The 22,648-nt window shown below is 43.3% G+C and overlaps 1 protein-coding gene across 1 annotated transcript in view; it reads right to left on the reverse strand.

The window, feature by feature from the left end:
* Window positions 1-7,706: 7,706 nt before the first annotated feature.
* ELF5 (E74 like ETS transcription factor 5) overlaps window positions 7,707-22,648 on the reverse strand; it is a 77,084-nt gene continuing 62,142 nt past the window's right edge. Inside the window, exons 3-7 of the mRNA XM_077462854.1 lie at window positions 18,710-18,943; window positions 17,398-17,451; window positions 12,211-12,279; window positions 9,893-10,088; window positions 7,707-8,984 (exon numbers count right to left, since the gene is read on the reverse strand). Of these exons, the coding sequence (XP_077318980.1) occupies window positions 8,900-8,984; window positions 9,893-10,088; window positions 12,211-12,279; window positions 17,398-17,451; window positions 18,710-18,943 (638 nt within the window). The 3' untranslated portion in view covers window positions 7,707-8,899. The remainder of the gene's footprint in view (window positions 8,985-9,892; window positions 10,089-12,210; window positions 12,280-17,397; window positions 17,452-18,709; window positions 18,944-22,648) is intronic.

A 22,648-nucleotide genomic window follows, 5' to 3' on the forward strand; every position in this document is an offset into this window, starting at 1 on the left:
GACGATGCTATATAAGTACCTGTAATGAATAAATTATAATATTATTATATAGGATTTATACAGTGCCAACAGTTTGTGCTGCGCTTTACAACAGGAGACTAGACAGTACAGTTACAATACAATCCAATACAGGAGGAATCAGAGGCTCCTGCACAATAGAGCTCACAATCTAAGAAGGAGGGTCAAGTGATACAAAAGGTAATAACTGTGGGGGAGGAGATGATGGAGAAAGTGGAAATACAGTTGTTGGGTGGAGGCAGGATAGGCTTCTAAAGGATAGTTCAGAGTCTAGTAATACATCTAGACTGGCATGTGGGGACGTGTTGATGGTTGACAGTAAAAGGGGCACACGGGAGAGGAAATATTATAAGCTCAGTTTTGGGTAGAATGAGTTTGAAGGAGTGGTGTGACATCCAGACTGATACTGTATGGCAGTTAGTAAATTATTGATGCTTGAGATGACTGATGTTGTGAGCTGAGGGGTAGAGAGATGGATTTGGGTGTCATCAGAGAAATATTGAAAGCCATGGGAGGCTATCAACTGACCCAGAGAGGGGTTGTAGTTCAAGATTAGGAGAGGTCCACCTTGGGAAAGGAAGAGGAGAGGAGGAAGTAGAATTGTAAGTTACACTGAAGGTGTGGTGGGATGGGTTGGATGAGAACCAGCAAAGAGCACAGTATCAGAGACCAAAAGAGTAAAGCTTTTTGGGAGGGGATGGTCAACCATATTAAAGGCAGCCAAAAGGTCCAGCAGTAGGAGTACAGAATAGTGTCCATTGGTTTTAGCTGTTAGTAAATTGTTTGAGTTTTAGGATAGCAGTTTCTGTGGAGTGCTGAGGGTGAAATCCAGAATGAAGGGGATCAAGAAGGTTATTCTTTATGAGGTCATCAGGCGTTCAAGGACTTTGGAGGAAAAGAGGAGCAAAGGAAATGGGGTGTACTTCAGCAAATGACTTCTATATAAGGTTGGTAATATGAATTAAGAAAAAAAAAAGATTTATATTACATTACCTACTCTGCCAATTTGCAAATAGGCAATGCCTTGACCCAAGATGGCTGCTCGAGTCACATGGGACGGCAGCATCCAATTGGATACTTCCCCAGTGACCCAGGAAACCATAGAAGAACCATGTTCCTCCTGACTTCTCAGGCTGCTGTGCTGCTGCGGAATAGCGCCACTTGCAGGGGAGAAAGTAGACTACACCTGCCTACATGCTGGACAGCTTGGTCTGTTAAACGAAGTTTAAAAAAATAATAGACTTACTGGCAGAATAACCAGGTGAAACTAAAGGGAAAAAAAATAAATGCAATATATGTTTTTGTTTTGGCTTTAAAACCACTTTAACTGAACCTTAAATACTTCTTATTTAAAAATGATGCAACTGAAAAAAACAATATTAACCACTTGAGGACCGCCGTATTGCCATTGTACGTCAGCACAATGGCACAGGCAGGCATAATCACGTACATCTACGTGATTGCCTTCCAGCGGGTGGGGGGTCCCATCGGACCCCCTCCCGCTGGTTACGGCGGTCCGATTCGGTCCAGGAGCGCTCCGTGATGAGGGGATGGCCGTTCGTTTTCGGCCACCCCCTCTGGATCGCTCCTGGCCAATGAGAAGCTTCCTCCCCTGTGTATTGTTTACACAGGAAGGAGGAAGTGATGTCATTCTCCTCGGGGCGGTCTTTTTGACCGGACTACGAGGAGAAGAGTAAAAGTAAGTCTGCACGAACACTACACTGACATGTAGGTACACACAGGCACACAAACCCCCCCCGATCCCCCCCCCCGATCGCCCCCCGATCCCCCCCCCGCCCCCCCTCCCCCCCCAGTCACAGTGTCACTGATTGCATTGATCATTTCTTTACTGATCAATGCATTCAGTGTCAGTTGTGACAGTAAAAACTGTCAGGACAGTTAGTGTTAGGTCCAGGGTAGCCCCCTATCACCCCCCAATAAAGATTTAACCCCCTGATTGCCCCTAGAGTTAACCCTTTCACCCCCTTTTGCCAGTGTCACTAAGCGATCATTTTTCTGATCGCTGCATGTGTCGCTAGTGTCGCTAGGTAGCTAGTTATTTTTTTAGGTTCACCGCCAGGTTTTTATATCGCTAGGTACCCCGATATACTACCCAATAATGTTTTTAACCCCCTGATTGCCGCTAGTTAACCCTTTCACCCCCTTTTGCCAGTGTCACTAAGCGATCGTTTTTCTGATCGCTGCATTAGTGTCGCTACAGTCGCTAGGTAGCTAGTTATTTTTTTAGGTTCACCGCCAGGTTTTTATAGCGCTAGGTACCCCGATATACTACCCAATAATGTTTTTAACCCCCTGATTGCCGCTAGTTAACCCTTTCACCCCCTTTTGCCAGTGTCACTAAGCGATCATTTTTCTGATCGCTGCATGTGTCGCTAGGTAGCTAGTTATTTTTTTAGGTTCACCGCCAGGTTTTTATATCGCTAGGTACCCCGATATACTACCCAATAATGTTTTTAACCCCCTGATTGCCGCTAGTTAACCCTTTCACCCCCTTTTGCCAGTGTCACTAAGCGATCGTTTTTCTGATCGCTGCATTAGTGTCGCTACAGTCGCTAGGTAGCTAGTTATTTTTTTAGGTTCACCGCCAGGTTTTTATAGCGCTAGGTACCCCGATATACTACCCAATAATGGTTTTAACCCCCTGATTTCCGCTAGTTAACCCTTTCACCCCCTTTTGCCAGTGTCACTAAGCGATAATTTTTCTGAACGCTGCATCAGTGTCGCTAGTGTCGCTAGGTAGCTAGTTAACTAGGCTCCCAAAAAGTCCCCCACATGTGGTATCCCCGTACTCGGGAGAAGCAGCAGAATTTATTTTGGGGTGTAATTTGACTTCTGCCCATAGCATGTGTGAGCAATATATCATTTAGTGACAACTTTGTGCAAAAAAAAAAAAGTTTGTAATATTCCCGCAACTTTTGGCAAAATATAAAATATTCCATGAACTCAACATGCCTCTCAGTAAATAGCTTGGGGTGTCTACTTTCCAAAATGGGGTCATTTGGGGGGGTTTTGTGCTATTTTGGCATTTTATGGCCTTCGAAACTGTGATAGGTAGTGAGGAGTTAAATCAAAAATTTGCACCCTTAGAAATCCTGAAGGTGGTGATTGGTTTTCGGGGTGCCGTGCGCGACTATACTCCCAAAAAGTCCCACACATGTGGTATCCCCGTACTCGGGAGAAGCAGCAGAATTTATTTTGGGGTGTAATTTGACTTCTGCCCATAGCATGTGTGAGCAATATATCATTTAGTGACAACTTTGTGCAAAAAAAAAAAAGTTTGTAATATTCCCGCAACTTTTGGCAAAATATAAAATATTCCATGAACTCAACATGCCTCTCAGTAAATAGCTTGGGGTGTCTACTTTCCAAAATGGGGTCATTTGGGGGGGTTTTGTGCTATTTTGGCATTTTATGGCCTTCGAAACTGTGATAGGTAGTGAGGAGTTAAATCAAAAATTTGCACCCTTAGAAATCCTGAAGGTGGTGATTGGTTTTCGGGGTGCCGTGCGCGACTAGACTCCCAAAAAGTCCCACACATGTGGTATCCCCGTACTCGGGAGAAGCAGCAGAATGTATTTTGGGGTGTCATTTCACATATAACCATGGCATGTGTGAGCAATATATCATTTAGTGACAACTTTTTGTAAAAAAAATTTTTTTTCTTTTTTTTTGTCATTATTCAATCCCTTAGGACAAAAAAAATAAATATTCAATGGGCTCAACATACCCATCAGCAATTTCCTTGGGGTGTCTACTTTCCAAAATGGGGTCATTTGGGGGGGATTTGTACTGCCCTGCCATTTTAGCACCTCAAGAAATGAGATCGGCAGTCATAAATTAAAAGCTGTGTAAATTCCAGAAAATGTACTCTAGTTTGTAGACGCTATAACTTTTGCGCAAACCAAAAAATATACGCTTATTGACATTTTTTTTACTAAAGACATGTGGCTGAATAAATTTTGCCCTCAATGTATGACTAAAATTTAGTTTATTCGATTTTTCTTATAACAAAAAGAAGAAAATATCTTTTTTTTTCAAAATTTTCGCTCTTTTTCCATTTATATCGCAAAAAAAAAAAATCGCAGAGGCAATCAAATACCATCAAAAGAAAGCTCTATTTGTGGGAAGAAAAGGACGCAAATTTCGTTTGGGTGCAATATTGCATGACCGCGCAATTACCAGTTAAAGCAGCGCAGTGCGAAATTGCAAAAAGACCTCTGGTCCTTAAGGTGTTTATTGGTCCGGAGCTGAAGTGGTTAAGGGGAAAAACACCAACCCTTTAGGTTTGCAAAATCCTTTACAATTCTTTACTCTTTTTTACCAAAGATGAAACAGTACAGTAAACTTAGAAAAAGTGCAGAGAATTCCATGTTCCATCTTCCATGTAACAAGTTGCTTTAATTTTCACCTCTGTGCAGACTAAGCCCTTGTACACACGATCGGAGATTCTGACGGAATGTGTCCGATCGGAGCGTTTTGTCGGATATTCCAACTGTGTGTGGTCTGCATCGGTCTATTTCCGTCGGAATATCCGTCGGACCAAATTTTCCAACTTGCCGGAAATATTTTCAGACAAAATGCTCCGATTGGACATACTCCGATCATGTGTAGAGAATTCCGATCGGACAAAGTGCCACGCATGCTCAGATCAAATTCCTACACCAAAGCTATTGGCTACTAGCCTGAATGTAGTCCCATCGTAACGAAATTGCGTCATCACGTTCTGAACGATCGGATTTTCTGACAACTTTGTCCGACCGTGTGTATGCAACAGTTTCGGACAAGATCCGTCGGACAAAATCCAACGGACAAAATCCGACGGATTTGGTTGTCGGAATCTCTGACCGTGTGTACAAGGGCTTAGAGGCAGTGATACTATACCACATTAATGGCCTTCTAATGCCATTTAGACGCCTGGAGTTGAGCACATCCATGTTTGGGCAGGGAAGGTTTGGGGAGAATTTACCAGGCCTTGGTCTCCCTAAGGTTGCAAACCACTGGTCTAGATGTTTCTGTATACAAATATACACTAAAAAAATTCCAGTTATCTGTTACAAGTTTGCAACAGGCCACAATTATTCTATATGTCTACTATACAAACACGTTCTCTTTTAATAAATACATATATCAAGACTGTATCTCTATTTACATTGCTTTATTGTACAAAAACATATACATGTTAAAGACCATGGTATATCCAAGCTCCATTAACATATGGTCCCACTCCATCACCCCCTTGTCCAACAAATGGTATTCCAAAAATAACACATAAGCGTGTGAGTTGTATATACTGTTTTGACTTTGGGCAGTCAATTCTAATCCAGTAAATCCAGGAAAACGATCCAATATTATATAGTATATGCATAGGAAGCATACTGCATATAGAATAAAAAACGTAAGCATAGAATAATAGACATATATAGACAGGGCTGCTGCCGAAACCACGGGGCTCCATACATCAACCTGACAGCCCCCCCACACAGTTTACTATGCTTCAGTTATGAATGAATACAGTGAGTGATCGGTAGGTAGTGATCACTGATTGTGTTCATTTAGGAAAGGAAGGGGCTGGTAAATGTGACATATTTACCAGACCTTTTCTGCACTCTCTATCCTGAAGAATCCTATTGTATGCTTGCACCTGCCGGTGGGAAGGAGAGGAGGGAAGCTGACAGCACTGTGGGGTTGGGGGACACAGGGGTCTTGGGCAGCAGGGGGAAACATTTTGTGCACAGGTAGGGTAATCAGTTCGGCAAGGGGGGGCAATTATTCTAAATGATCCCCTGTATGGCTCAGTCTACAGCAGCTGAGAAGAAGAGCCAGCTTTCAGCTGCTATAGAGAGAGCCATACAGGGGATTGGTTCCAGTAATTGCCCCCCCCCCCCTTTCGTACTGATCACCCTCCCTGCCCACATCTGAATCACCCAGGGGCCCCCCAGCTGGCCTGGGCCTCATACATATGGTGTTACCCCCCTTACCCATAGCCCTGTATATAGAATACTAGTCATATATAGAATGGCAGTGGTCCATTGTTGTCTCACAAACAAATAATTAAAAAGTATTTGGAAGGATTTTCTTTTATGAGAGGCAGTGATCTGGTTATAGGTCAATGAGGGTGAAGAGTAAGCAAAACCTTATCTACAAATATTAAATACCATTTTTTACAATTTAAGAAAATTTTGGCAGGCTAGAGGCTAAAATTTTGTGGTAACTTTATTAACATTAAATAAAAAAAATTACTTATTTGGCAGTTATATATGTTATATCATATACAGTATGTTGCAAAGAACTTGTATTTTTCTTTTAAGATTCTATGGGCTAGTGAACCCGGGCATTTGTATTTTGCTTCAGTTTGTAATTTTGCATTTTTGAAAGATTTGTGAAATGCGCCCTGTGCGCACAATCGTTAAAAGAGGACCAGTCATGATTGCGCATATGCAAGAATCTAAATATTTAGTCTTAAATACAAAGCCTTATCTCACCCTTGTATTTTGCTTTGTAAAAAATGTCCAAAGGCAGCAGAAGGAAACCCAATTAAAATAAATATGAAGGCAAACATTACTAACTTCCTGATATGTATCCAAATCAATCTGAAGACTAGGAGAGTAGGCAAAACGTCACCCTACTCTTCTGGTAGTTCAGGTCATAGGTGTATGGATCCAGAGGGAGTAAAATGCAAGTATACATAACACTAGGCCCAGTGGCGTAACTAGAACCTTCAGGGCCCCGATGCAAGAAACCATGAAGGGCCCCCCTGAACCCCAGCCAGGGCCCTTCCCTCCGAGTTCGGCGGTGGAACTCCAGGGCGTGGTCACAGGTATGACCTTTGTGAGCCCTGTAGTTCCACCACTGGTATCAGTAGTTTTTTTTTATTTTTATTTTTTTATTTTTAGGTGCCCCATTGGGGGACTGTCCCTAGGCAGGATGGGGTCCCCATCCCCAGAATTGATGAGGTCCTTTTCTCCAGGGCAGATGAAGTTACTGCCCCCAGGTGAGAAGGGGTCCCTGTCCCCACGTGAGAAGGGGTCCCTGTCCCCAGGGGAAGATGGAGGGGGTATGTAATGGTGTGTGGGGGATGGGGTCCTCTCACTCACCATGACCAAGCTGCAGGCCGTGCACTCATCCATGTTGGCCTGGGCTCCATCCAGTGTGCTGGACGGGTGATCAGCATATCTCCCAGAAAGACCTTTCATCATCTGTGTATGACTGGGGAGGAGGGGGGCTGGCAGACAAGGCTGCAGTGTCCTCCGGGGAGCCGGCTCTCATAGGGCTGCACTGCATCTGTGTGCTTAAAGTTTGTTTACCCGGGAGAAGTATGTAGTGCAGTGTGGGCCGGACTCAGGAGGGGGCGGGACTTTGGCTGTGGAGAACAGACATCGGACTGAGCGGCAATGCATGGAGCAGGAGAGGGGTACTCTGAGGAGCTGGCCGAGGACACAGGTCATGCGGTGAATGCACAACTAAAGAGCGGCCAGTGCGATATTCGAGAATGGAGCTCTGCTAGTCACCCTCCACCTCCAGCCACCCGTGTGCATGGTGCACTGGTACCCCTAGCTGCCTATGCTGCTGCCGGCCATATGTAGAGGGGGCTGCATGGGCCCCCTGCATCACAGGGCCCAGTTGCGGTCGCGACTGCTGCACCCCCTATAGTTACGCCCCTGACTAGGCCGTTAACAAAAATGCACACACTATTTAAGGTCTGCGGTAATAAAACTATAATAGGGGGTATGAAAGAGGTCACTGGATACCAACTCTCTAATTTTGGTATGTTATAGAAGTCCTATGAGATGGGCAGCGACTCTGGTTAGGCACTTTCTATCCACAAAGGGGTTTCATATGTAGAGCAAGGAGATAAGGAGTGCCAAGAATATTGTCCAAAATACATGTATTACTTTATATGAAATGAAATAGCCAAGCCAAAGTATTTTGAGAATTCCAAGAGTCCCCCTTCATCAGGACTCAATGTGCTGGTTTTATACCTGTATTGAATGTTGGACTCAGAGTAGAAGTAGATAAGATCCTTCAAAGGAAGAAAGCATTCCTAGTTCTTATCTACTTCTACAATGTGTCCAGCATATGTGTATAAAACCAACACATTGAGCATTGAGCCCCGATGAAGGGAGGCCCTTGGGATGCTCAAAATGCATTGGCTTGTCTCTTCCATTTCATATATGTTAATAAATGTACAGTATTTTGGACAAGATTCTTGGTGCTCCTTATCTCCTCAATGCCTCAAGATGATACTTCCCCAAAACGTGTTAGTCTATATATATATATACATACAGTATATGCGCTTTTTATCTTCCAAGTATCCCTTGGAACCTATTATACACAGCCATGTGTTTACTTCTGTCAACATTATGATGTGTGGACAGCTGCGGGTTTTCCTTTACCGCCTTGCCACCTATGGTGACTATGCAGAAATCTATTTGTTAAGCAGAAGAAACTCAGCCATTCCTAGGATCCATCTGAACTCATGAGGTGCCCGGATCTTCCTACTCTGGGCTCCAACACTGTGACAATTAGGTTTTGAAAACCACTCCCAAGTTTATCTCATGGAGGGCTCTATTCCTGGATAGAATTCAAGACTATGGAAATCAAGAGCCCATGCATATTAGAGAACTGTGTTTATATTGCTCTATCCCCCGCTTTGAGTTCTTGGGGGGGAGATAACTGCATAAATACAAATTATTATTATTATCACTGTCCTGATTTACTGAACTTCAAAATCTTGAGCTTAAAACTTAATATAATACTGGTGGAATGACTAAGTTCACCCTTCTGCCCCGGAAGAGTGGGAATTTGATTCATGGAATCTACACCTTTGTGCCATAGCAGACATTGTTCTGAGCACTCAATGTCAGTGCCAACCGTAGGCATTTTTGCCGAACTTGTACACCAGCCTCCTGTCCACCCGTTCCAGGATGCCCGTCTTGTAGTAGTGCCTGTAATGACAATAAAGGTGCATCAGAAGTCATACGGACTGTTTCTCTTGTAAGGACATTTTGAGTCAGTTCAGTTTATATAGAGACAATGAATCACAATCTTGGAAAACCACAAAATGTATGTACGAGTATTATGTTACGAGTACTGAGATGAAATGAAAGATAATAAAAATGAATTGTACTGTGGAATACTTTGATGATGCATATACCTATATATCTAGACTTTACAGTGAATTTTTTAGCACTAATGAAAATAAACAATTCTATGCAAGCCATTCTTCCCCCAACTGCACTAAAGCTGCAAGCCGGAAAAGCCAGTATTATATTTAGAAAAACAGTCAAATCTGGGTTGGCATTTTTTACATACTTACATTGGTCCAGCTTGAACCAATGTACAATGTCACCAGGCATAAACCATACCTGTGGAATCCCTCTAGAAGGTGGAAATCATTGTAGTAGACACCCCTATTCCAGCAATCTCCACTAGCTTCTGGGTTCTACGCCAAGCAACTGCCCTTCTGCATTCTGAACACAGGAGCTCAGGCACTTAGCAAGAGTGCCATTCAGGGAATGCTTTGCGTTTTTTCAATAAATGCAAAGCATTCTCTGATTAGATGAGGTGGCAAGCATAACATAACCCGCCCACCCTCTACATGTCATCCAACTGGTCTACACAAATGATGTTAGTAAATTAACACAGTAAGAAGTGGCAAACCTGATTGAGTTCACAAATAAATGAACTTGTGGGGGTGGGGGGGGGAGCCACCAGGGTCTTGAAATCTGAATACAAAGTTTAACCCGGGTACAACTCCCTCACTCCACTCCAGCCATCAACCTCTTGCCCTCCTCCGAGAGCAGAATCCCCTCTTGCTTCTCTCATTAAGCCATACCATAGAGATGACCCTCACCTCATAGCTCGGCTGAGCTTTTCATAATTCATCCTGTTGTTGCGCTTCCTCTGACCCCACAACTGCGCCAGAGCTTCAGACTTCACCACCCGGAAGATGCCTTGCTCCTTGTCCTCCCAGTCCAAGGTGCCATGATTGTCCTCGGGTGACAAGAGAAGGTCACGGAGGAATTCCCACAGGTGAGAATTGTGTAAACCTGAAACAGAGATTTTCTTCACTTAGTACCGGGCCTCATTTACCACAGCAGCCAAAAAAAATGACTATCGCCCATAGCAAACCAACATGATTCCAGCCATCATATTCCAAATCAGCATTAACAGCTGAAATGTAGTTGAGGAATGAGGAACAGCATCTAAAAGAGCAACCTTGTCATTCAAAGCTTTCTTGGAGGGGTCATGGCGTATTACATTCTGTTCTGACGGCCTTCAGTTTTAGGTGTGTTTTCTGAATTATAAGACTTTAAAGTGAACCTGTGCTTTGTCCATATCTATGCCACAAGTGCTAGCTTTGTGTGGGTAAAGGGCAGATTCACTTTAAATAGATTTCATGACAGTAAACCGCGCTGCTGTGATAAGCAAATGATACGTATATAGGAATATCAAATTAAGTACATACAGTTGTCACAAAAAAAGCCGTACATGTAAATACACTATTGTGAGGATTTAAAAAAAAAAGAACACTGTAATTAACAGTTCATATATTCATAAGTGTCCGTATTGCTTGTGCCAATGTATTCAAATGCACCCTCCATCCCAAGACAAAGACACATGCAAAGCGCCAAATGTGCTCTGAAGTGCCCCCCCCCCCCCCCCACAAACTTGCACTCACCAGACAATTTTGACCCTCTGAAAATAGATAGGTCAAATTGCGCCTTTTGGGTCAAGCCCTTTATTTCACACCACCACACGGCCCATGGTTTACAGGTCCGTATCCGCTTTGTGTCATATACCGATCCGGTTCAAGAGGAAGTAAACTCTCCCACGCTGATGCTTCTTTTAATTTAGTCCATTATAATAAGTAATTATCAAACTATAGCCACATTAACCCAGCCCAAATCGCATATTACTTACTGTTTAAAGAAACTTTAAAAAACTTGTTTCCAGGGGTTAGGCAGCGCCATCTTAAGTATTGTTTTCTGGGTCCACAGTAGAGTGTATTTCTGCCCTTACATCGAGCACTTCCTGTACTGTTAACCAAGCCTCTTTCTCAATCCAACCCTGTTTCCCTGCTCATAGCTGACTTGTTTTATTTCATAGTATTTACTTGTGCCAATTATCTAGTGTTTGCCTATGTCAGTCTTATCAGCTTCAGCTAATAAGACTACAGTATTGCTGTCCGATGCCCAAGTTTACACTCCATGTGATGTCACATGGTCACATGGGGTGTAGTAGGAAGCTCTGAGTGATTATGCAGTTTTGTGGGATGTCAGTGTTGTGACGTAGTAAGTCCTGATAATAGACAAAGAAGCACATGGTGTGTGCTGTAAATCAGGGGAGATCTGGGCATGCTCAGTGACGTCATTCTAAAGAACAAAAACGATTACAACAATACTAAGCAAGTAAGAAGATATCTACTGTACAAGCAGTGTTCATTAGGGTTTTTTATGATGATTTACATGGGACAAAGTTGTGGGGGAGAGTTTACAACCACTTTCAGGGGAAAAAAATACCACAGAAAAGACATCATTGTGCAAGCAGCCAAATTTATTAAAACCACACCATTACAAGTACATAAATGCACTCACTTGCCAATCTGGATGAAATACGTTGCGTTGGTTACTTCCGGTCCTCGCGTCACTTCTGGTCATGTAATATCCTTTTGGTGGAACACACATTGGCCCACAAAGTGTGGGAACACACATTGGCACACAATGTGTGTTCCACCAAAAGGATATTACATGACCAGAAGTGACGTGAGGACCGGAAGTAACCGATGCAGCGTGTTTCGTCCAGATTGGACGTCCAACATCCTCAGAAAGCTTTGCATGCTTTGCATGTATCTTTGTTTTGGGATCTTGGCCATATTTTAATGTATTGGCACAAGTAAGTAAGTACACTTCTGAATATATAGACAATGGTATGTATGTGTTTTGATATTCCTATATACAAACCATTTGCTTATCACAGCAGCGTGGTTTACTGTCAGAAAATCTATGCTGAATTTGTATTTTAGGCACGTTTTTTTAACTGCAGCATCTCTTCATGGGCAGGGAAAAGGGGGTGAAGCCAAGGGGCAGGTGGAAAAATGAGTTTTCACCTAGGGTGTCAAAAATCCTTGCACCAGCCCTGTGCATGGCATTCCACATTTATCTACATTACCTGTTCGGTTGCCTTTGGGAGCTTTGTTTTTCTTCACTGCTTCTGGCTTTATGTGGGTGTTATCTTCACCTAAAAGATGCAGAGGGACAAAGATTTAGAAGTCAAAAAGCAAAAAACAAAAAATATATTTTCCCTAATTTTTCATTAGAAACAAAATAGGGGTAATATTGTTTAATAACACACTGCAAATTATAAAAATCAATCCAATAATACATCTAATTACTGACATTTAGACTGGACAAAACAGTAGACTAGATACGGGGCACGCTGTCATGTCCTGAATGTCCTTCTGTATTAAAGGCACATATTGTACACATTTTACTTTATTTTTATATATATTTTTTTTCCCCATAAATAAGAGATACTGCTGATTAATATTTTGTATTATATGGAGCTTTAGGGTTCTTTTTAGACATGTGCGGTTAGCTTAGTTTCGAAGTGAAAGCGGGAGTCCGCCGTTTTTTTTTTTTTTAAAGCCAGCAGCTACAAATACTGCAGCTGCTGACTTTTAAAATATTGACACTTACCCGCCCAGCGCGCCCGCAATGTCGGCACCCGAAGCCGATCTCTCGATCGTCTCTCGGGTGCTGCCGCCGCCATCTTGGGTGTGGGATTCAGGAAGTGAAGCCTTTTGGCTTCATTTCCCGGTTCCCTACTGCGCATGCGCGAGTCGCGCTGCGCAATAAGGATGGTCCCCGCTGTCTCTGGGATCCGTGTGTTTCCCAGCAGGCAGCGGGGGACCTTCGGAAAGGGGCGTAGATTCTGCGGAAAGGGGTGTACCTTCTGCAGAATCTACGCCAGAAGTGGGTGCAGATACCTGTACTGTACAGGTACCTGCACCCCCCTCCCCCCTGAAAGGTGCCAATTGTGGCGCCGGAGGGGGGGAGGGTTCCAATGAGCGGAAGCTCCACTTTAGGGTGGACCTCCGCTTTAAATTCTGACAAATTTTTCATTTTCCAGAATTCTAGATGTATCCGAATTTCCAAAATACAATAGCAACGGATTTAAACGAATCCGAAATAACGAGTCAGAATTTCAGATGAAATTCGAATTCAAATCGTTTTTGAATAAAATTTGAATTTCCGAGAGAATAAAATATAATATAAAATAAAAGGAAAAGAATAGAAAAGAATATAATAAAAAAAAATAGTAATAGAGTAAAACAGAACAGAATAGAAAATAGAAGAATAGAAAAAAACTAAAATACCGTAGAAAAAAAGGGACAGAACAGACAATAAAAGAATAAAGTAAACAGAACAAAATAGAATATAAAATAAAATAGCATAGAAAATAAAGGAATAGAATAGATAAAAAATTAGAATAGTATAAAATAGAAAGAATATATCTATCTTCTGAAATTCAGGCTCTGTTCACATGTAGGCTGCTATTTTACAGGCGTTTTTCCTAGCATTTTTTCTGGCATTTTTGCAGCATTTTTGTACAGGTGTTTTGTCTGGGAATGTTTAACCATTCTTCCAGAAGCGTATTTGTGAGATCAGGCACTGATGTTGGAAGAGAAGGCCTGGCTTGCAATCTCCGCTCTAATTCATCCCAAAGGTGTTTTATCAAGTTGAGGTCAGGACTCTGTGCAGGCCAGTCAAGTTCCTCCACCCCAAACTCGCTCATCCGTGTCTTTATGGACCTTCCTTTGTGCACTGGTCCAAATCATTTGGTGGAGGGGGGATTATGGTGAGGGGTTGTTTTTCAGGGGTTGGGCTTGGCCCCTTAGTTCCAGTGAAGGGAACTCTTAAGGCGTCAGCATACCAAGACATTTTGGACAGTTTCATGCTCTCAACTTTGTGGGAACAGTTTGAGGATGGTCCCTTCCTGTTCCAACATGACTGAGCACCAGTGCACAAAGCAAGGTCCATAAAGACATGGATGAGCAAGTCTGGGGTGGAGGAACTTGACTGGCCTGCACATAAGTGCCTGAACTCACAAATGCACTTCTGGAAGAATGGTCAAACATTCCCATAGACACACTCCTAAACCTTGTGGACGGCCTTCCCAGAAGAGTTGAAGCTGTTATAGCTGCAAAGGGTGGGCCAACTCAATATTGAACACTAGGGACTGAGACTGGGATGCCATGAAAGTTCATGTGTGTGTAAAGGCAGGCGTCCCAATACTTTTGGTAATATACTGTATATTAAAGTGATTGTAAAGGCTAAAGGATTTTTACCTTATGCATGAAGGAAAAAAACCTTCTGTATGCATACCCCCCCCCCCCAATACTTACCTGAGCCCATCTTGATCCAGGGATGTGCATGAGAGCCTCTGCTCTAAGGGGACTCTCTCATTGGCTGAGACAGCAGCGGGGGCCAAGCGGCAGCTCTGTGTCTGTATGGACATGAAGAGCAGTGGCTATGGAGCGAGCTTGCTCGGGTGCCCCCATAGCAAGCTGATTGCTCGGGCGGGGGCACTTGGCAGGAGGAAGAGGTCACGAGCGCCGATAGGGGACCCAAGAAGAGGAGTAACGGGGCTGCTCTGTGCAAAACCATTACAGCAAGTAAATATAACATGTTTGTAATTTTACAAAAAACTTGACTTTAATTATTATTATTATTATACAGGTTTTTTATAGCGCCAACAGTTTGCTCAGCGCTTTACAACATTAATAGCACTTTAATGACCAAGATGGCTAGACAGAATTATAAATCCTTTAGCAGATAAGACAGCTTCAGATATGTGAATTATAACTGTTGCTTTGACCATTGTGAATATAGTGTTTTCATATGCAAGTTCTTTATTTTGTTAACCGCTTCCTGCCCGCCCTATAGCCGAATGCCGGCCTTCGGGCGGGCGGCTTCCCGTGCCTGGCCGTCCCTGGACGGCCTGGTGTTTACTTCCGCAATGCGCGCCGCCGCGGGCGCGCATCGCGGAAGTTCTGTGTTTGCCGTGTCCCCCGGGGACAGGCAAACACAGATCGCTGTAAACGGCCAATCACAGCGGCCGTTTACAGCGTGATCGGCGTGTCCAATGGGAGATGATCTCATATGTAAACATATGAGATCATCTCTCAGCGCCGCTCTCCCTCCTCACACAGACAGCGTGTGAGAGGGGAGAGAAGAACGGCTGCAGCAGCCGTCAGTGTAAAAAAGTAAAAAAAAAAAAAAAAAAGTAAAAAAAAAGTTTAATAAAAAGTGCCATCCTCCCCCAGAGCCATCCTCCCCCAGTGCCACCCCCCCCCCCAGTGCCATGCCCCCCCCCCAGTGCCATCCTGCCCCAGTGCCATCCTGCCCCAGTGCCATCCTGCCCCAGTGCCATCCGCCCCAGTGCCATCCTGCCCCAGTGCCATCCGCCCCAGTGCCATCCGCCCCAGTGCCATCCACCCCAGTGCAATCCACCCCACCCCAGTGCCACCTGCCCGCAGTGCTATCTGTCCCCAGTGCCACCTGTTGTCAGTGCCATTTGTCCCCAGTGCCATCTGTCATCAGTGCCACGTATAAGTGGCATCTGTCATCAGTGCCACGTGTTATTAGTGCCACATAGTGCCATCTGTCATCAGTGCCACGTATTAGTGCCATCTGTCATCAGTGCCACGTATCAGTGCCATTTGTCATCAGTGCCACCTGTCAGTGTCACGTGCCATCTGTTGTCAGTGTCACGTGTCATCAATGCCACTTATCAGTGCCATCTGTCATCAGTGTCACGTGTCATTGGTGCCACGTATTAGTGCCATCTGTCACCGGTGGCACGTATTAGTGCCACGTATTAGTGCCACATGTCATCAGTGCCACGTATTAGTGCCACGTGTCATCAGTGCCACATATTAGTGCCACGTGTCATCAGTGCCACGTATTAGTGCCACGTGTCATCAGTGCCACGTATTAGTGCCACGTGTCATCAGTGCCACATATTAGTGTCATCTGTCATCAGTGCCACGTGTCATCAGTGCCACGTATAAGTGTCATCATTGCCACGTATCAGTGCCATCTGTCATCAGTGTCACGTGTCATTGTCCTGGTATTTCAAAAGTGTAATAAGTAGTCAACAAGTTAGATGTGTAATTTATGCTCCTAGAACACGTGATGGCGCTCCCTGCATGTTGGGCCTCTCTATGTGGCCAGGCTGCGAAAAAGTCCCACACATGTGGTATTGTAATACTCAGGAGGAGTAGCAGAATTTTTTGGGGGGTGTCATTTGTGGTATACACATGCCACGTGAGAGAAATAACCTATTACAATGACAATTTTGTGGAGAAAAATAAAGAAAATGAAAAATCTTCATTTTGCAAAGAATTGTGGGAAAAAAATGACAACATCAAAAAGCTCACCATGCCTCTTACTAAATACCTTGGAATGTCTACTTTCCAAAAAGGGGTCATTTGGGGGGTATTTGTACTTTCCTGACTTGTTTGGGTCACAAGAAGCGAGATAGGCCACCAGTACATCAGATGTGATCAATTTTGTGCGATTCGCACCACAGCTTGTAGACTCTCTAACTTTCACAAAGACCAAATAATATCCACTAATTTGGGTTATTTTTACCAAAGATATGTAGCAGTATAAATTGTGGCCAAAATTTATGAAGAAAAATTAATAATTTGCATAATTCTGTCACAGAAACAAAGAAATATGCGTTTTTTTTCAAAATTTTCGGTCTTTTTTCATTTATAGCGCAAAAAATAAAAACCCCAGAGGTGATCAAATACCACCAAAAGAAAGCTCTATTTGTGGGAAAAAAAGGACACAAAATTCATTTGGGTACAGTGTTGCATGACTGAGTAATTGTCATTCAAAGTGTGAGAGCACCGAAAGCTGAAAATTGGTCTGGGCAGGAAGGGTGTTTAAGTGCCCAGTAAGCAAGTGGTTAAGGAATTAAAATAATATATAATAAAAATAAACACTTTTTCAACCAGCAGGTGGTGCTGTAAGCTCATTTTTACAAGTTTATCAGGTTGACCTTAAATGCTTCCCTATAAAATCATATTCTTTTCAGATTGATAGATAGAATTTATAGACACCGTTCAGAGTCATTTATTTATAGCCAGTCAATGATAACCTGAAAATAAACGAATTTACCTGTATAGGAATTTAATGTGATTCCAGAGAACTAGGTTCAGGGCCTAGTTCTATGGAAAGGTGAAATTGTTGCTACAAACCCCTCATTTCTCAGTGAGAGAATTTCTAGAATTCGCAGAATTTGACAGTGGATTTCCTTTGAAAAGGAACTGGATATGTTACTTACATTCCACGTGGGGTGGAGGAGGCAATTCTTCAGTACAGGACAGAAGTGGAGTTCCTGAGAAATAAGTAAAGACGTAGCTTAATTCTAAAGAAGTCACTTTTCCCCACCAATTTCCCCCCTTGGTAGTTAAAACATAATGGCTCACTCCCTCCTCTCCTTTGATTATACTTTACTGCGCCGTTATAGATGGGTGACTTGAACCCAGTAAATCTCCTTACAGCATGAGCTACATGCACTAGTAGAATTTTATTTAAAAATTTTCATTTTAAAAACATTTGAATGAACACATTTCTAACAGTGTATGTGGGTTTTGCTTAGGAAAGTCCATTTGTCCCAAAATTGAGTGCTAGAAGCAAGCAAATTAAGGACTTTCAAATAACATTCATCAAGTCATCGAAGGTACTGAGAATTTTCATACAAATTTTTGTATTTTGTATAAACGTTTGATTAAAAATCTACTAGTATTGCCAGCTTTAGCTTTACACAGTACCCAATATGATGTCATATGTGACGAAACGCGTGGGGTGGAGCAACACACACATGCTACCATGCATGCACAAAGGATTGTCTGGCATTTTGGTCTCTAGAGGAAGTTCAGTTTCTGGTGTTTTTCACGTCTATTTGCGATGGACCCATGTGAGTCAGTACAATAGGTCCCACGGCTATTACAGCTGGGACCTTGATGAACACGTTTAGAAGCACAGCTGGACTTCCTAGAAGGGAAGTAGCCCTTCAGGATGTGATCTTCTCCTCCTGCTCAAGGCCTCAAACTATTTATGCTCCTTCCCAGCCACCTACTGGGCACCCTCCCCCAGGGATTGGATGGAAATACATACTGTAAATATTCAGAGAGTAGATTTGACTACTTTCCAGAACCATACAGAAGGCAGGGCAAAGCAATCAAACCCACAGCCTATAAAACTCAGTGCAGACCAGAGCAATCACAAGCAGCTGCGTCACTGATTATAGAGAAACGAAAGAACTACATTTACCTAACCTAGCTAGCACGTAACTAGGAGGGGGCTACATATCAATGCTATGCTGACGAGTCTGGAGTTTCCTGGTATACATCTGGACCCTCTATTGAAAAAAAAGCTGAAGCAGAATATTAACAGAATATGAATGTTACAAAATGGAAAAACAGTCCCCTAGACAATAAAGGGCCCCAAGAATGTACAGTATATTACAGTATAGCAGTTCTGATACTTTTTCCTAAAGTAACATACATGGGAAGTCCTCGTTTTATGTTTTTTTTCTTGCTGTCGGGTAAAGCAAATGCATATCCCTGTCTAGGTCCTTCAGTCCAGCTTACCATGTGTGCGAATATCCTGCAGGAGGCTGTAGAGGTAATGCCCGCAGGCCCCCGCAGCCTCGGTGAAGTCTTCCTTGGTCATACTGCAGAGCTGGTGGCCTGTCACATTGAATCGGGAAAAGGGGATGCAGGTGGCATCCAACTTGTAGTTGTCACAGCAGTACTGAAGCCACTCACACACATGGTCCTTGCTCCAATGTTCTGGGAGTACAGAGGTCCATTGAGAAGGCACATCTGAGATAAGAAAGAGAAATGTAGGTATAAAATAACTGAAACCTATACAATCATAGATGTTGTAGAAAAAAGAAAAGAAAAATATTTTATATCTGTAGATCAATCATTGTTCTTTGTTATGTTGATGTAAAAATAAAGATATTCTGCACCTTGCGATGGTTTAGAGAACCCAATCTCAACCAGGGTTCCTTCAGATGTTGCTTGGGGTTCTTTGATTCTTTTCGCTGTTCTTAGTGCGACATTGTTTCTGTTGGCCACCAGTATTAGAGACATTCTTCCCACTCACCCCCCAATGAATTGTTTTTAGCAGGGGTCCCCCAAGACTTGAAAATTATTTTAAGGGTTCCTCTGGGGGTAAAAAGGTTGCCAAAAGGCACATTTACAGGAAGGGGTCTTTTTTTTTGGCTTTTAACACACGTAACTGTAAGAGGCAGGCCTGGACCAAGCAGGTTCCCCACAATGCAACGCAAACCCCACCAACTGCTGCTGACACAAAAGACCTCCACCCCCCAATGATAGACCCCCCCGCCTACTGTCCTTCCTCCCACCCCAACTACCGACCCTCATACCCTACTGACAGATCCCCAACCCAATCTTCATGCTACAGTCGCTGTGAAATCCTGTGGCCCTTTGAGAACGTCACGTGTGACGAAACATGTCAGGGTTAAGCTACGCACTGACGTCACTACGCTGTACGTGACCCCGGAAGCACGGTTGGTCGCTGTATTTTTTATTGCCGGCAAACCTTTTTTTTTTATAACAAGTTTTTTGTATGTACTTTTTATTAATAAACCGTACAAGTGGTTAACTATAACGCACCTGAAGGATAGAACCTTTTCCCTCTTGATGGTGACGGAATCATCTTTCAACTTGCCCTTCGAATCCCCAATCACCTTTCTTTATACTGTGTAATTGGATTCAACATATAATATATGTGGACTTTACACTTTATGATTTCTTTTATCTAATCATTTTATTTAATTTAAGTATTTTCACATTATCGGTGGACTTTGTTGCACTTAATAATTATTTTGCACTATATTGATTTGCACTTTAGGAATTTATATGGACACTTTTCTCAATTATATTGTTGTCTAATATTTAGAGTGACATTACTTTTATCTATTTAGCGTGTATTCAGGACATCTACCCTTTTACACATTGAATTTTCCACATTTGTGATTTTGTTTAGGGAATTTGATATTTTTCCATCTAGCACGACCATTCCCCTTTATATTAATCTTTTCTTGCATGTGTCGCAGCTTTTTTCTTTATTGAATATTTCGTTTTTAATAATTTTTCACTATTAACGCAGTATATGCCCCTTTATTTTACAAATCCTGCATCCCCACTGTTAATAATGAAGATGCTCGAGCTTGTGTCATGCCTGTGTCCTCGCCAACCACTCAGCATGTAAGGACTTAACTAAGTTAAGTTACCTCTTTAGATGCAGCGTGGCACACGGCTTGTTTTGCCTGAATCCAGCGCATGTGCAGATGCTGAAGAAGATACAGCTCTTTACACTACAGCGGGACAGGAGACACGGCACACGGGTATGGCTGCACAGTGGGTGGCGAACGACGACCACGCCCCATGTCAGCCCCATCCAAACCACGACACTCCCACCTCCCGCCAAACGGCCTGGCCACCAACCAGGACAAGCTCCTGCCAGGACTTGTGGCCCGGGGGCCCCGATGGCCCGGGAAAATGCCCAGTGTGCTGAAAGGCCAGTCCAGGCCTCATAAGAGGACAAGATATCTTGGTTGGGTCCTCCTTCAAATCCTACAAAATATTTTCCATACCTTGTACTGATGAGGACCAAAAAGTTTGAAACAGCTGTATGCCAGTGGGTATATAATATATAATTCAGCTGTACCTTTCTGTGACAGACCTAGCCGGGACACAGGCTTTTTGAGAGGACTGAATGCGAGCCTCTTGCCGACGGATTATGGGCCCTGGATTTTAAGGGGCACAAGGTGAATGAGAACCCCACTATAATTTATGCTAGTCAGATTCAATGCTGTATATATGTATATATAATGTGTGTTGTCTCATGCTGTTGGGACACAAACTGTTAGATGCTAATGTCATGAACTGAGTATTGAGTATTCACACATTGTTGTTTGTGCTAATTAACCCTGTGTTTATGTTTATGGTAATGTTTATTGAATTGTTAGTGAGCTAGGAGCCGAAAAGTCTTATCTCTCAGTTAACTAGTCTGAGTGTTGATTTAGATAATTAGCTCATGCGATTAGGTTAAGTTTTAGTCTTCTACTGTATTATAAATACTTGGCATTTTGGTTCTAATAAATAAGTCCATGTTAGCACTAAGCAAGTCTTGTCTTGTTTTGTGCGTGTGAGCGGTTGGAATATCTGATATCTATATTCAGACTTAGGAAGCGGTATACTGACGGAAGCACTCAATCGGAGTGTTGGATCGGTTCCGTCACACTTTCCTTACACTAGAAGTTTTGGAAGAACAAGTATATAAAGGAGATAGATTGGGGTGGACTGGGAGGGCAGAGGGGTGGACTGGGGGCAGTAGTCAGGTGGACAGTGGGGTGTACAGTGAGGAAACAGTGATGGACTGCATACCTGTCTCCTGCTGTCCCGTTCTGTAGGCTAAGGTGGGCTTCTCCCATGTGTTACAAGTGATCAGCTGCACTTGCTGCTCCTTCTGCAGGGCTCCTGTGAAGCTGGATGATTCTGCCAGCCCAAGAGACACACTGATAGGGAGAAGAGGGGTCCATTAGCTGCTGGTGGTCTGTCCTGAGAGGTTGTCTGCTGTTTTGGGGTACTTAAAGCCGAACTTCAGTCATTTTTTCATCTTTCCATCTATTAAAACTTTTTTTTAGTATTTAGTATTAGTAAAATACCTTATACAGCCCCCTTCTTGTTTCTTGTCTGGTCATTAGCCTAGGCTTATGACATCATGCACAGCACTCTCTCTCACTTTCGTGAGAGTTGACCAGGAAGGGAGTCATAAGAGGGCCAATGAGAGCTGCAGAGCTGGAGGTGTGCCTCTGTGTGTCTGTGTAAATCCAGGAAGTGAACAGACAGCCGTTTCAGCTGCCCACAGTTAAAATGGTTGCAGCCAGACTCAGTGGAAGGAGATTTCTGCAGCATATTTGGCAAGTACAGAATTACAGTATATATAAATTTATATGCAAAGTGATTGGAGGGAAGCTTCAGAATGGCAAGATGTTTTTATTACAGATTATGTGAGCAGACTGCAATTTCTCTTTAAAGTCTTGATATTTAAACTCTGAACATCAGTGAGGGGGGCAGAAGTCATTAGTAGTAAACAGACGAGCGTGTGGTCTCTGGACTGGGGACAGATAGAGATGAGGGGAAGACTCATTGGTGGCAGGCACTGGGGACCTCTCACTGACATGTATGCTGTCTGAATATTGTGTCCGGATGTCTGGCAGTCAGAAACCCGGACACATGATGCTAAAACTGGATTGTCCGGGTGAATCCCAGGCAGGTGGCAACCCTAAGTGCTGCTCTTTAGTGGATTACAGGAAGCTGATATTAGGACAGATTCAGTTATTTAACCACTTAACGACTGCCGCATGCCATTGTACGTCATCACAATGGCATGTACAGGCACAAGCACGTACATGTACGTGCTTGCCTTCCAGCGGGTGGGGGTCCGATCGGACCCCCTCCCGCCGGATGCGGTGGTCCATTTCGCTTCAGGAG

Source organism: Lithobates pipiens, unplaced genomic scaffold (genome assembly GCF_037356315.1).
Source record: "Lithobates pipiens isolate NorthernLeopardFrog02 unplaced genomic scaffold, aLitPip1_a1.2 Scaffold_10, whole genome shotgun sequence".
Taxonomy (NCBI): domain Eukaryota; kingdom Metazoa; phylum Chordata; class Amphibia; order Anura; family Ranidae; genus Lithobates; species Lithobates pipiens.